Genomic DNA, 16516 nt, shown 5'->3' on the forward strand with positions numbered 1-16516 from the left:
ATATGTTCATCATGCCAGCATAAGACTAAAAATGTGACTGTTTTGACATCAAAATCACTTTTCTTGGCAAAATGGAAATAATATGTCCGAATCTCTTTGTTTTGGTAGAGAGGTTGACTTCTAACAAATGTAACTTTCCTGGGGACATTCATACATTTCAGAGAAGCCATGGCTTTGAATCCCATGTGTATAAACACAGGGAAAAAAGAAAGAAGATTTAAGTATTTCTTTTTTGATTATACATTAAACTATGATGGCTTCTCCTGGAAAAGAAAAAAACAGCAACTTTGTCATGCCATGTAACAAAATAAAAGGGTGTAACTTTCTTGGCAAAATCATTGAAAATGTGTGTGTATGGGGTCTCCCATTCTTGACTCTTTCAGAACTTTGAAAGCAGTCATTTGTGGCTATTTTGCACAGTAAGCATATTCATTTTTTTTTTCTTTTCTCCATTGGCCGTCAGTGAAGGAGCATGAAGAATAAGATGGAGGCAGAATTGGCAAAGACAGCAGACTACAGATGTAGGTGTGGCACCAAACAGCAATCAAGCTTGGAATAAATCATTAGGAAGCCAAGAGCAGGCCCATGACCGAGCATATATAGCAAACTTTTTATAATGCATTTGTCTTAGAATTATTATCAAGTTGTACAACATTCTTCTAAAAGAAGCCTTCTCCCATGCAAGGATTTATGAACTGTGCCAACAAGACTCAAAGAAGGAAACAGGCTTCTTGATGGTGTTCCCAATCTCAAACACCTCTATAAAAGCCAACAGTGCAAGTGATAAAAGCCAGTGATGGTTTGGACTACATCTAAATGAGGAAAATACAATGGCAATGAAGCTTTGGAGGCAGTGACAAACAATGGGTACTGAGAGGATGATGGAGAGCGGCTCTGCTAGTAAAAATTGCCCAGATGAGGTTGTGGAGTCTGAGATCCACAAAGATGCTTTGTGCATCCACGTAAATAATAAGATTAGAAAGTAACAAATAAAAGCACACGAGGCAAGCTGAACAAAAAGCACTCAGTTCCACAGGGGCTATATACAGATGGACATGAAAGCTGAGTGGTATGGGAAACTATACCATCAAGGCTGAAGATAAGAAAGGCAGCAAGGAAGATGCGATGATTTGATCACTTCTTGGCGAGAGAATCTTGGTAATTACCAGCTTGGCAGAAAGGACACATTGCAAGACAGATTGCTCTTGGTTGTTGAAGAATGTTGAAGCAGGATCATGTTGGAAATGCAAAGAGGTGACTGTGCTTTGGGAAGAGGCACAAAATAGCCAATTTACTGGGCTCTAGGTGGGACTGCATGAAACAGGCTTTCCAGATGGTGTCTCTATGCAAGCCAGATCAGTTCTTTTCCCAGCTATGTTTTCTGCAACTCAAACAATATGGGGACAAAAATATTTGGGTTCAAGAATGATTTGTCCACATATTTTTACCAAATGGCCAAACTTCTAAATTTCCAAAAATGGCTTCAGGAAGAACTGAGCTTTGTGATTAGTCTGATTTTCATAAGGTATTCACCATGCCGATAATATTATGTGCCTGTAATTACTCACTTGAAATGGTAGCATCATGTCTGACTGGGAAAAGAACTAAGGTGTCAGAGCCACATTTCTGGACTTGCAAATAATTTGCAACAAATGGCACCCTGTGTTGAGAGAAAGGGGTTGAGGGAGGAGAAGAAGCCAAGGTGAAGAACCTCAACACATATTTGGAAATCTTGCCAAGAAATTGTGATTCTTCTAAATATTCATTGAACTTATTTCTAGGAATTTGACAAAAATGGACTAGATAATTATATTTTCATGAGAAACGAAACACTGGAGTGATTGAGCAAAGAATATATAATTGTTAGTGTTTGACAATTATGTTAGTTTTTGGCAACAGCACATCAACCTGTATTAAACTCAAACATCTTCTGGCTTTCAAGGGTTACTGATAACCTAGTATGCATTGGAACCTGATGAATGAATTCCTATTGTTTTCATCGTCTCTAACATGTGAACACAATCCACACATAGAGAGGCTGGCTCCCGAACAGAGAATGAAAATTACTAGCACTAACAAAAAGAAGTAGACTCACAATGAGTAAATATACAAAAGCCCCAAATAATTTTAATAGTCACAGCTTGGCAATGAGTTTCCAGACTACAAAATTAGTTTTCTTGTGAAGAAAGGAGATTTTACAAGGCTAGAATAAACACAGGGTAATTGGAAAATCAAATTGCTCTTTGTGAGTTATTGTACGGTCTGGAATAATGGTGATAATATTAAAAAAAAAAAAACCCTCCCTATAAATCACTGTAGTTTGGTGTTTTTAGCAGTACTGTTGCCAAGAATGTTTGCCTTGGAAGTACAACGGTGGGAACTTTACATTGTGAAGCCCAAGTCCAGCTTACCCCTGACACAATGAGCTCTCCTCCCAGATTCTGCACTTCTGCCTTCACCTTGCTGCAGATATTAAGCTGATGACAATACAAGGCAATTCGTTGAAGGTAGGCTAATAAATCCTGCTTACATGCTGAATCAGGACACTATAAAACATTAAAAGAGTGATCTTGATTAGTAAGTATTCTTCAGTTTCTAACATTTGTTATAGAAAAGCTGCAGGAAGAAAAGGTTTCAGTGTCATATACCTTAATTACATTCATTTAACTTCACAGTGCATTTTAGAAAGGCCACAGACTGTAGTTTAGAATGGTTGGCTCTACTTTAATTAAATTGTATCAGAAGAATATCGAAGATATTCCAAAAAGTCTTATTGGGACTTCTATACATGTTTATGAGTATTTTTACCTGCTGTCTTCTAAACTCTAAAGAAACCTAAATATTTTACATTTTTCTTCAACTTTCACTATGTGAAATGTTATTTTAATTCAGAGGACCAAAGAATGCTAGAAGTAAATCACTTTGTGTGGCACTCTCTGCCAAGCATAGGGGACAGTTTCAATCCAGTCCATCGGCGGAAGAAAATCAATTCGTTTCCTTTGATTCTTTAATAAATGTATCATTCATTTATGAAAAAGTTTATTACACTTTTTGGAATTTAATATTTATCAAACTTTAAGCAACAAAATAACCTGCCTTTAAGTGAGAGACTGAAATGGTTCATGACCACTGTAAGAAAAACAGATTTGATAGAATTATTTGAAGCCAGCTGAAAGAAGTTCGTAAGAGTAGCAACAGAGCCCTTTAATGGATGCACCAGAGTTAACTCTGGCTAAGGAGTCTGAATTTTCATTATGACCAAAGTAGGCGGGTGTCCATCAAGCACACACAAGGCTTGGCTGAACGCTTCTAGAGACGTTTACGTGCCTCCTGAAAACATTTCTGAGGCTCCAATGCCAATGGCTACTGAGGAATTGAGATACCTGTATATTTCTTTTGCTATCAAAGGTTCAGCTTGAGCTACTTCCAGGTCATTTAATTGTTCTGTATCAATTTGACACTTGTAAAGGACATAAAATCACCAAATCCTTGATACTGTAAGAAATAAGTACCTACAGCCACAACTAAAGTATCTTATTTAGAATAAGAGGATGGGAGAAAGACTCTGAGCTAAGTTTCCCTCAAGCTCAAGAAAGGAAATTCTTTTATCAATACTGTAAAGCCAGTGATTACATATAACCATCTATTGAATAAATGATAAAGGGATATTTTTTATATTTAACACTTACCATTGTGGTATTTTTTCACTAACTGCATTTATCAAGAAAGAATTCCACAGAGACTGTTTTTAGCTTCTTACAAGTACTTCATACTGTAATATTTATCTTACTCCAGGGACCCATACACAGAAAGGAATTAACTTTAAAATGATATCTCCCCAGAGGGCTGACAAGGCTTTTGATACAAATACCTTGCAGCAAATTAAACAGAGTTCTATCTCAATGGAACAGTAATTAGAAATGCAACAGTCCGTAAAAAGTTTATATGGCACGCATATCTCCAATCTTTATAAAATATTTTCTGGCAAAATAAATGTAATTAATCCAGTCCTTGGTAATACTCATTCTATTCTATTATTTAAACCAAAGTAGTTAAAATACACATTTAAAAAGGCATGATGAATCAAGAAAAGTAACTCCTAAATCATGGAAATAGGTGCAGCATTTGATAACATTTTTCTGAATAAAAGATTTCTTTATCAAAAATTGCAAGTTATTTCACAGCTAATGACAATAATAATGCCACAAAGAGGGTTAGGTTTAAACTTCATCTGTTTGAGTCACTGTGAAATAGCATTTAAATACTCTGTCACTTAATCTCAAAATAAATTTAGTATCCTGGGGTGTGTGTGTGGGGGGGTGTGTGTGTGTATTTGAGTGTTTGATGTGTTTTTCACATATCAACTGTTTTTAGTTATGCTTCAGGTTGCACAGTTAGTTGAAAATGAAAGCCCAAAAAGGTAAAATCAGAAACAAAAGTCACAACCAAAACTATTGAACTTGAGGGGCCTGAAGATGCCGAGAAATACTTTTCGCCATTGAGATTTAAAGTATAATGAAACAGCCACTCAAACTCCATTCATTTTCACTCCCAAGAAGTCCTTCCTAGCAAATTGGTGGGTGGTCAATTTCTGGTCACTCTACACATCGGAACTCTTCTCAACATTTGCAGAAAAAGAATGTGGCCTTTTCTAGTTGGTAATTTTTTTGTATGCATATTTTCAAGTACATTCATTGTCTCTTCCTTTCTTTACATGAACTTTCTGGAATACTTATGGAAGTCGGTCAAAAATAAATAAATAAATAAACTCAGTTTATGCTGTGAAGCCTCATGGTTGATATTGCCCTGAAATTAGGCAATAGCAATGGGTTAACACTCGACTCCTACAAACTGTGAGAAGTTCTCAAATTATCATAGTACTTGAGTTATCTCAACCAATAAGTGTTTCTCCAAAAGTCAAAAGTCAATAAAATTTCTTGGATTAGCCATCTTATATGTAAAATAAAATGAGAATTCATTGACTCTTAGGTGCAATCCTGATAGTAAAATCATCTGGGGTTTCGTTTGTTTTGTTTTCTCAGCCTTTACAAGATGTGTGAATTTGGTATTGACTTGAATGAAGGAAGTTAGAGCCTGGGATGCTGAGGCGGAAAGTATTTAGAGGAGCATCCCTTATATGTAGGAATGAGGGAGGAAAACTATAATAAGCAACACAAAGACTCAGAAATCATCAGATCATCAGAGACTAGAGCCATATATGGAGAAGGATGCCATTCTCTTTCAATATCTCCAGCTTGCATCAATGTACTGCAGTATACTAAGCAAATTCATGTTAATATTTCCATGTAGATAATAGTATATATAATATTTTATTTCCAAAACTTATATTTTATGATACAATCCATCTGAAGTGGTTCCAACTGTAAACCACTGTTGCCTATAGGGATAATCAACAGTTAGTTACCTGGAAAAGTCTACTACCTAACACACTCTTATAAGAAATGGACTATAATTGCAACAAGACATTTAGAATAGAATTTTAAAGTTCCCATTCAAGCCAAATAAAAAGAAAAGTATGGAAATAAACATTCAAGGTGAGGACTCTTTTAATGTATATCCTAGTTTGGTTTGAAAGCATTAAGAGATATTCTTGAGAATTTCATTTATCTCTGATGCCTCTGAGTCTGGGTTATAATAAAGCTGAAATCTGAAGGTTCTTGATCATATGGAATAATCCCATTTATGGTGGAGCATAAGTTATTATGAATTATGAAGAGGATCATTAGAGTGAGATCCATATTAAATAACAAAAGGTGAAGTTCTACTTTCTTCTTTCTATATTTAAAAACATGATGTTCTCCCAAATTCCACAACTTGCTTCTGCCCTTTGATCTCCAAATGCCCCTGACTGTGCTACCTCCAGTTTCCATTCTAGTCCTGGAAGAGTCCTTGACAACTTCTTAAACCATCAAATCATGACCCATCACATCCCTAAAGCTCTGCTAATTCAGTTCCCTGACCACAAGACAGGTTGCTCTTCTCTCTCCTTTATTCATTCTGTCAGTCAGTTAAAATGTGCAATCTAAATTTCCTGGGGGCAACAGAAAAATAAAGTAAAGCAATGAATTAAATATATATATTTTTAAATGTGATAAGCACCATGAAGTAAACAAAAGAGGGCATTATGTAGGAATCTCTAAAAATATATTTAAACCAAGAGCCCAAAAATGAAAATTTAAAAATCTGCTTTCCCCCCCTTCATTATGTAGTACAGTTGCCTTTCTCAATGGGGAAGGCTGGGACAATCCATGACTCTTCAGGGGCTGATGTCTCCTAAGTAATGTGTTCTTCTTTCTCAAGGAATTTTGGTCAGAAGCCTTAGCATTCTCTCCAGAGCTAAACCTACCTTTGCCACCAGCACAGTGTCAGGAGAGTCAGATACCAGTGTGTAAAACATCAGTGATTCTCCCCTCTGATTCATTCTTCAGAAGCATTTCATAGGGTGCATAAAACTAATTACAAAACCCAAGCACTAATTAGTGATTCCACTCAGCATGTGCCCACTCTTCCCTCTTCTATTACCTGATCAGCCACAGCGCGGGCTAATTTGTCCATTCGAGAACCTGCTTCGGCAATTTTCTTGGCAGCATTAATGACATCAGATGTATTTTTCAATGGGCCTTTGCCTCTGAAACAACATATACAACATAATTAGAAATCCACTTAATGACGGGAAAGAGACCAACCTACCATATCCTTTGTCCAGGAGTCTAGTGTTGTATTTTATTTGGCACTGGCCACATTAGTCAAATTTGGAATATTTTCTTGCTTAACTCCAGTTTCTATGTTAAGTCATTTTTTGGAAATATTTTCCCATATTTTTATGTGCATGTCCACATTTTATCTTTTACATTAAGTTCTATATTTATAAACAATGGCTGATTATAAAAGATGATCATCACAAGAGAAATGAAAATTTTATAGTTGCTTACCATGTACCAAAAGCTGTTGTACAGACTACCTCATTTTGACTTTATAACAACTCTGCAAAGTAGGTATCACTCCCATTTAGAAAATAAAGTGAGCCCAAAATGATCTAGGTAACTTATCCAAGCTTATACAGGTCATAAGGAAAAAATTCAAAATTTTAAGCAGAGTCTAGCCAAAATACATGCACATGCATTATCTTCCTAATCATGTCCAGCATATTTATATTCTGTTATTTAAAGTCCAGTTTGGCATTTTGAGAAGCAATGATCTCTTACACATAACTGGGAACTGTTTGGCCAGAATTTCAGAGTTTTGTTGGCTTGTGTGCTTCCGGTACTGATTTATGAAAGAACGTACAAAGCACAGAGTGACAGTAAATGTTTTTGTGCTTCCAAACCATCACCCTAATATTTTCATATAAGGTTTGCAATTAGGTGAAGTGTTTAATATGTCTTTTAAATATTTATTATAAGGGAAATGGAAATTACACTGCATCATAAATCTTTAAACAAAATGTGGCATGTAACACAACTTTTCTTTCCCTTTTTGTGAGAGGTAAAGCATAAATTATGTTTATCATTTTTTAGCATGATTAATTAAACTAGTCTCTTTATGTGCATAAAAATCAATGTGTTTTTTAAGGCTGCAAGATTACATTCCTATAGTTAGAAATGTGGTGAACTGTACAGAAAAACTATTCAGAAGCGATTTATTTAGACCTTTATTTAGCCCGTGTAGGGTTATATAGAGAGGGCAATGATTGCTATTGTTACACAATAACATTTTATAAAACAGAAGACAAAATGTCTCTCAGTAAACTAACGTAAATGAATGATATTTTGTTCAATTTCTCTACTAATTCCCCTTCTTGGATTTTTCTACATTAGTAAGTAAAATATACTGGGTTTGTATTAATATTTAAAGACAGAGACAGACACACAACTTAAGGTATTTCATTTTGTTGTAGTGACGTTAACTCTTCCACAAAGTAGTTTGATTTTGCAGTTGCTATTTAGATTTTAAAACACAGACAGTAATTTCACGTGTGAATTTTATGTAATACGGATGAGTTAAAGATTCTATGACAATCTGTTTGCTATTCCCTAACATTTTTATCAGCACAAAATAAATTGTTTTTGTTTTTTAAGGAACGCTTGGATACAGAATCTGTCCATGTTTAATAATATCCTTGTTATTCATATTTCTAACTTCTAGACCTTAGAAAATCTATTTTCTGATGTTTACTCTGACACAATATTTGTTGTAACTTCATCTTAACCCATTCAATAAGACTGCATTCTGTTTGATCTTTCATTGCTAACAATTGTGTATTTCAAGAATTTCAAAGGATCTTGGAAAATGCTTCCTCATGAACCTTCCATAGTAACTTCCAACAGCTGATTGATTCTTACAAAATGCTCCAAGTTAGTGAAGAATGTCTATGTAGACCCTGAATCTGCTTGATGCTCAGGACCCCATTTTGTAGACAACGAATGAAAAGAAGCATGTCGTTTTGATTATACCAGAGACTACAGTTCATAGACTTACTAGTATGTTAGGAAAAAAAAGTTTGAGACTTTAGAATTCACATTGTAGACTCAATTCAAATTCTTGGAGTCGCAACCTGGGTATGAGGGTATATTTCATAAAATTAGAAAGCAAAATAGAAGTTATGAGATCAAATATGTTCTCATTTTCTAGTTGGGGAAGCTGAAACCAAGGGAGAAAGACAAAATAACATGCCCAAATGACACTGCTATGCACAGAGAGAAACAGAATCGAAGTCTATGTGTCCTAAATCATAATTTAGTACACTTTTTGCTAAATATGATTCATTCTTAAGAATGTAAAGTAACGTGCTCAGAGAAAAACAAGTAGCCTTAACTATATACATTAATACACAAGTTACAAAAAACACTGATTAAATAGATGGCTCAAGAATTCAGAAAGAAGAGGTTGGGAAAAACTAATAAAATTACAAACAGATTAATGAGTCAGAAAACAAAACAATAGAAGTTATGAATAAATCCTAAAACTAGCTCTAAACCAAAAAGATATAGAAAATATATTTAGAATGCTATCAAGAAAAAATAGGAGAAAAATATCCAAACATAAAAAAGAGAGCAATAACCTTAGAAAAGAACAATAATCTTAGAAAAGCAAAAAAAAAAAAAAAAAAAAAAGTATCATAAAGCTGCTTTCTCAAATACATGTAAATAAATGTGCAAACAGATGAAATAAGTTTCTAGGAGAATATAATTTATCAAAATGGACCAGAAAGGAGATTTTGAAAAATTGAAACAGTCTGATTTCCATGGAAGAAAGAAAGTTGTCAGATAGAACTCACTAAAAAAAAAAAAAAAAAAAAAAAAAGTAAATCCAGGTAGTTTCTTGTAGGAGTTAACTAAACCTTTAAAGAGAAGATAATCTCAATGCTATTTAAACTCTTCCAGAATATCAGAAGGAAAATAATTTCATTAAGTTACATAATACTGATATTATCAGAAGCAACTAAAAACTAAAGATGCTCACTTAGGTAGTAAAAAAACAAAACAAAACAAAAAAACAGAAGGAAACCCAAAGAAAGAAATGACAGAATTGACATGAGTGCTGAATAGGCTCATACATACAAGAATTATTTGTTAGGTTTTTAGGAACTGGGCAAGCCAGTTGAAATGTTGGGAGCTTAAAATCTGCCACGATGGGAATATTTACTTCATGGACATAAGCAAATGCTACAAAGTTCAGGGCTTTTTCCCTCCATAGACCATCATCAGATCTTGAAAAAGCTCAAAGTAATAGTTATAACTAGTCGAGAATAAAGGTATTGTGACTTAGAAAAGGTATATGAAGGTTTCTTGAGCTAGGTGATAGTTGTACAAGTTACTTTAATTAAAGTCATATATTGGCTGGGCATGGTGCCTCACACCTGTAATCCCAGCACTTTGGGAGGCTGAGGCTGATAGATTGCTTGAGCTCAGAGGCTCAAGACTATCCTGTAGTCCCAGCTACTTGGAGGCTGATATGAGAGGTTCGCTTGAACCCAGGAGGAGGAGGACAGTGGCATATTTATTTTTCTGTAGATATGTTCAGTCGTTTCAATGTTAAAATGTATTCACTTGTCAAGTTGATGGTTATAAAAAAATTAATTTTCATTTCTGTTATGACAGAACAGACTGTCTCAATCATTTATTGATCATTATTAATGATTTATATATTTTCTCTGAGTTGTCTTCAAATCTTTCACATATTTTTCTATTGACTCTTTTTCTAAATTGCTTATCTAAGCTCTTCAGGTATTTTGGATTCTGATCTTTTGTTATATTGCAAATTACTTCTAGTCTTGGCTGTATGTTAGGTTTCTTTTTTTACAGTTTTTAAAAACAAGTTTTAATTTTATTGTAGTCAAATGTATTAATCATTCATACTATAGTTTGTGCTTTTCATATATTCTTTAAGAAGCTCGCTCTTATCCCAAGGTAATTAAAAATATCCTTCCATCTTATTGTAAAATTTTAAAGTTTCCTTTTTATATTTAGATATTAAATCCACCTATAGTTTATGCCTTTTGTATAGGGTAAGATAGGAATCACACTCTATTTTTCTAACCAGTAACCAATTGCCCCTTGACAATACATTGAAAAGTTAATCCTTTCCCAAACAATTTTATTTTTAAATTTTATTACCTTTTATCTTTAAATTCTGTATAAGTAAATGTATTACTATAAAATATAAACATAGAATGCAAAAATACCCAGAAAAAGAACATAAGAAAAATTGCCAACTGCCAAATTCAATTGTCTAAATATTCATAAAAATTTGAACTACTAAAACGCAGTTAAAGTCATGTGTAAAATGAAGAAAATTATTTGAATCATCTGGGAAATCCTGAATATCTCATATGTGGTTCTGAGTATGATGTAACACCTTCTAAGAAAGTTTCAAGGCCCAGGTTTCTTTAAATGAGCACAAAATTAGTGACATGACCCACTTTTCCCACATCGTGAACAGAAGAGAAGGGAAACAGAAAAAAAATAGTTGGGCCATTTCTGGGGGTGGGGGACCAAAATTACTCATTTCCTTTTGCTTACATAACAGATGGTGTGGTGTGGTTGCCCTTACTGGTAGTTGAGGAATAACTGTGGAATAATAACTAGTATCTTTAAAAGAGAAGACCTTGAATTTGGCTTATGTAGCAAGGGTAGCATTTTCTTTTAATGCTATCATTGAATAGGTTTCAAGTGAATTCTAAAGCTCCTTCAGACATTCGAGTGTCTATATCAATGTTAACAGAATTTCTGTAATGATGGGCATTCTATAACTCTGCACTATCCAATATGGAGTCATTAGCCACATGTAATTACAGGACACTTAAAAGATGGCTAGTGTGACTGAGGAACTAGATTTATTTAATTCTGTCTTCTATTTTTAACTTTTTATTTTGAAATATTATAGATATTGAGGAAATTCAAAGATATGTATAGAAATGTCCTATTCATTCTTCTCCCAGCCTTTCTCAATGTTAATATCTTGTATAACTACAGTACAATAGCAAAACCAGGAAACTGATACTGGTAAAATTCATAGGGAATATTCATCTTTCACTATTTTTTATGCACTTGTGTAAGTATAGCTTCAAGTGACTACTACAATTGAGACACAAAACTGTACTATTACCACAAGTTTCTTTCATACTCTTTATACCATTTAACCCATCCCTAACACATTCCTAAATCATGAATCTCTTCTCCACCTTTAAAATTTTATGTCAGGAATGCCATCTAAATGGAATCATACTGTATGCAATATTTGAGATAACTGTTTTTCACTCAGCATAATTATCTTAAGGTTTATCCAAATCATTGCACGCATTTTTATTGCTGAGTAGTAGTCTATGGCCTAGATGTAACACAGTTTGCTTAACCATTTGCCCAATGAAGGACATGTGGGTAGTTTCCAGTTTGGGACTATTACAAATAAACCTGATGTAAATGTTTATGTATAGGATTTGGGGTAAATACAAGTTTTTATGTCTCTGGGTAAATGTCTGAGAGCAAAATATCTGGGTCCTATATAAATCCCGTTTTAGTTTTTTGAGGTTTTTTTTTTTTTTTTACTTTAAGTTCCAGGATATGTCTGCCGAATGTACAGGTTACATAGATTTACATGTGGCATGGTAGTTTGCAGCACCTATCAACCTGTCATCTAGGTTTTAAACCCTGCATGTGTTAGGTATTTGTCCTAATGCTCTTCCTTCCCTTGCTCCCCAACCCCTGACAGGCCCCAGTGTGTGTTGTTCCCCTTCCTGTGTCCATGTGTTTTCATTGTTCGACTCCTAACTATGAGTGAGAACATGTAGTGTTTTCTTGTTCCTGTGTTAGTTTGCTGAGAATGATGGCTTCCAGCTTCATCCATGTCCCTGCAATTAACATGATCTCATTCTTCTTTATGGCTGGATAGTATTCCATTGTGTTTATGTGCCAGATTTTCTTTAGCCAGTCTATCACTGATGGGCATTTGAGATGGTTCCAAGTCTATGCTATTGTAAATAGTGCTGCAATAAACATACATATGCATGTGTCTTTGTAGTAGAATGATTTATAGTCCTTTGGGTATATGTCCAGTAATGGTATTATTTCTGGTTCTAGAGCCTTGAGTAATCGCCACACTGTCTTCCACAATGGTTCAACTAATTTACACTCCCACCAACAGTGTAAAAACATTCCTATTTCACCACAGCCTTGCCAGCATCTATTGTTTCCTGACTTTATAATGATCTCTATTCTGACTGACATGAGATGGTATCTCATTGTGGTTTTGAATTGCATTTCTCTAATGATCAGTGATGATGAGCTTTTTTTATATGTTTGTTGGCCATATAAATGTCTTATTTTGCCAAGTGTCTGTTCATATCCTTTGCCCACTTTTTGATAGTGCTTTTCTTCTTGTAACTGTGTTTAAGTTTCTTGTAGATTCTGGATATTAGAACCTTGTCAGATGGGTAGTTTACAAAAAATTTCTCCCATTCTGTAGGTGGCCTGTTCATTCTGATGCTAGTTTCTTTTGCTGTGCAGAAGCTCTTTAGATTAATTAGATCCCATTTTTCAACTGTGGTTTTTGTTACAATTGGTTTTGGTGTTTCAGTCATGAAGTCTTTGCCCACACCTATTGTCCTGAATGGTTATACCCACGTTTTCTTCTAGGGTTTTTGTTTGTTTGTTTTTGGTTTTGGGTTTTACATTTAAGTCTTTAATCCATCTTAATTTTTGTATAAGGTGTAAGGAAGGGGTCCAGTTTCAGTTTTCTGCATATGGTTAGCCAGTTTTCCTAGCATCCATTTATTAAATAGGGAATCCTTTCCCCGTTGCTTGTTTTTGTCTGGGTTGTCAAAGATCAGATGGTTGTAGAGGCCAATATCCCTGATGAACATTGATATGAAAATCCTCAATTAAATACTGGCAAACCAAATCCAGCAGCACATCAAAAAGCTTATCCACCATGATCAAGTCGACTTCATCCTTGGGATTCAAGGTTGGTTCAACATAGGCAAATCAATAAATGTAATTCATCACATAAACAGAACCAATGTAAAAAACCATGATTATCTTAATAGAAGCAGAAAAGGCCTTTGATAAAATTCAACATCACTTCATGTTGAAAACTCTCAACAAACTAGGCATTGATGGAACATACCAAATAATAAGAGCTATTTATGACAAACCCATACCCAATATCAAACTGAATGGGCAAAAGCTGGAAGTATTCCCTTTGAAAACGGGCACAAGACAAGGATGCCCTCTCTCATCACTCCTATTCAACATAGTATTGGAAGTTCTGGCCAGGGCAATCAGGCAACAGAAAGAAATAAAGTTTATTTAAATAGAAAGAGAAGAAGTCAAATTGTCTCTGTTTGCAGACGACATGATTATGTACTTAGAAAAACCCCTTGTTGGCCTGGTACAGTATCTCAGGCCTGTAATCCCAGCACTTTGGGAGGCCAAGGCGGGCGGATCACGAGGTCAGGAGATAGAGACCATCCTGGCTAACATGGTGAAACCTCATCTCTACTAAAAACACACACAAAAAATTAGCCAGGTGTGATGGTGGGTGCCTGTAGTCCCAGCTACTTGGAAGACAGAAGCAGGAGAATGGCGTGAACCTGGGAGGCGGAGCTTGCAGTGAGCCGAGATCGCACCACTGCACTCCAGCTTGGGAGACAGAGCGAGACTCCATCTCAAACAAACAAACAAACAAACAAAAAACAAAGAAACAAAACAAAACAAAAATCCCTTGTCTCTGCCCAAAAAAACTCCTTAAGCTGATAAGCAGCTTCAGCTAAGTCTCAGGATACAAAATCAATGTGCAAAAATCACAGGCATTCCTATACACCAACAATAGACAAGCAGAGAGCCAAATCATGAATGAACTTCCATTCACAATTGCTACAAAGAGAATAAAATACCTAGGAACACAACTTACAAGTGATGTGAAGAACTCTTCTAGGAGAACTACAAAGCACTACTTAAGGAAGTAAGAGAGGATGCAAACAAATCGAAAAACATTCCATGCTCGTGGATAGGAAGAATCAATATCGTGACAATGGCCACACTGCCCAAAGTAATTTGTAGATTCAGTACTATTCCCATCAAGCTACCACTGACTTTCTTTGCAGAATTAGAAAAAACTACTTTACATTTCATATGTAACAACAAAAAAAGCCTGTAGAGCCAAGACAATCCTAAGCAAAAAGAACAAAGCTGGAGGCATCATGCCACCTGACTTCAAACTATACTACAAAGCTACAGTAACCAAAACAGCATGGTACTGGTACCAAAACATACATATACACCATAGAACATAACAGAGACCTCAGAAATAACACCACACAGGTTTTTAGTTTTAAAAGAAACTGTCAATGTTTCAGTTTTATTTCATCTTAGTGAAAATTTTAAAACCCACAGCTTACTTTAGGTATACTCAATGGTGAATAACAAAAGCTTTACCTCTAAGACTAGGATCAAAGCAAGGATGCCTGCTCTTGCCACTCCTATTTAACATAGTACTGGAAGTCCCAGCCAGTGCAATCAGGCAAGTTAAAGAACTAAAAGGCATTCAAATTGGAAAGGAAGAAGCAACATTATCTCTGTTAACAGGTGACATGATCTTACATGTAGAAAATGCTTAAGATTCTTAAAAAGAAATCCTGGTAAAACTAATAACTGAATTCAGGCAAGTTGCAGGATACAAAATGTTTCTAGACACTAGTAATAAAAAAAATCCTAAAAGAAAATGAAGAAAATAACTCAATTTACAATAGTATCAAAAAAAATTAAATGTTTAGGAATAAGCTTAACCAAGGAGTCAGAAGACTTGCATGCTGAAAACTACAAAATATTGTTGAAATTACAAAAGTAAATGGAAAATCATTCAATAAATGTGGATTGGAAGACTTAAGATGTCAATACTACTGAAAGAGATCTACAGATCCACTGTAATCTCTATCAAAACCCAAAGGCATTTTTGGCCAAAATTAAAAAATCGATCCTAAAATTCACATGGAATCTCAAGGCAACACAAATAGCCAAAGCAATCTTGAAAAGAACAAAAATTGTAGGCCTCACACTTTGATTTTAAAACTTACAATAATCAAAACAGTGTCATGCTGGCATAAAGACAGACATGGAGACCAATGGAATAGAGTGGAGTTCAAAAATAGACCCTTACATATATAAAGTCAAATGATTTTCCACAAAGGTATTAAGATTTTTGCTAAGATTTAGGTCTTGGAAAAGGGCAGTGTTTTCAATAAATGGTGCTGGGAAAACCGGATTATCTACATGCAAAAGAAGCAGCAGTACTCATGTTATACCTCATTTAAAAATTAACTGAAAATAGATGAAAGACCTAAACATAAGAACTAAAGTATAAAACTCGAAGAAAACACAGGAGAAAACTTCATGACATTGGATTTGGTAATAATTTCTTGGATATGACACAAAAAGTATAAGCAATAATACAAAAAAATAGATGTTGAACTTCAAGATTAAAAACTTTTGTGTGTCAAAGAACACTATCAACAAATAGTGAAAACAAAGCCAATAAAATAAGAGAAAATAGTAATTCTTTATCAGGAATTTGTAATTCATGATAAGAAATTAATATCCAGAATATACCAAGGACGCCTACAACTCAACAACAAAAAAGCAAACAACCCAACTGAAAAATGGGCAAAAGACTTGGACATTGTTCCAAAGGAGATATACAATGCCAATAAGCATAGGAAAGATGTTTAACATAATTAATCATTAGGGAAATACAAATTAAAATCACCATGAGATACCACTTCACATCCTTTAGGATGGCTACTATCAAGAAAAACAGAAAACAAGCTTTGGCAAGGATGTGGAGAAATTTGACCATTGTGGAAAACTTGGAACACTTGTGTATTGCTGGTGGGAATGTAAAATGGTGCAGCCACTGTGAAAAATAAAATTGTGATTCCTCAAACATCTAAAAGAATTACTATATGATCCTGCAATTCCACTTCTGGGTATACACTTAAAAG

At 34.7% G+C, this 16516-nt stretch overlaps 1 protein-coding gene across 4 annotated transcripts in view; it reads right to left on the reverse strand.

Moving 5' to 3' along the window:
• The window catches only part of CTNNA2 (catenin alpha 2), a 1167663-nt gene that overhangs the window by 43172 nt on the left and 1107975 nt on the right, over window positions 1–16516 (reverse strand). For all 4 annotated transcript variants that reach the window (XM_015112724.3, NM_001266343.1, XM_077958576.1 and 1 more), the window contains 2 exon segments: window positions 6544–6649; window positions 2412–2546 (listed from right to left, as the gene is read on the reverse strand). In XM_015112724.3, the coding sequence (XP_014968210.1) occupies window positions 2412–2546; window positions 6544–6649 (241 nt within the window).

The sequence above is a fragment of the Macaca mulatta genome, chromosome 13 (assembly GCF_049350105.2).
Source record: "Macaca mulatta isolate MMU2019108-1 chromosome 13, T2T-MMU8v2.0, whole genome shotgun sequence".
In the NCBI taxonomy this organism is placed as follows: Eukaryota; Metazoa; Chordata; class Mammalia; order Primates; family Cercopithecidae; genus Macaca; species Macaca mulatta.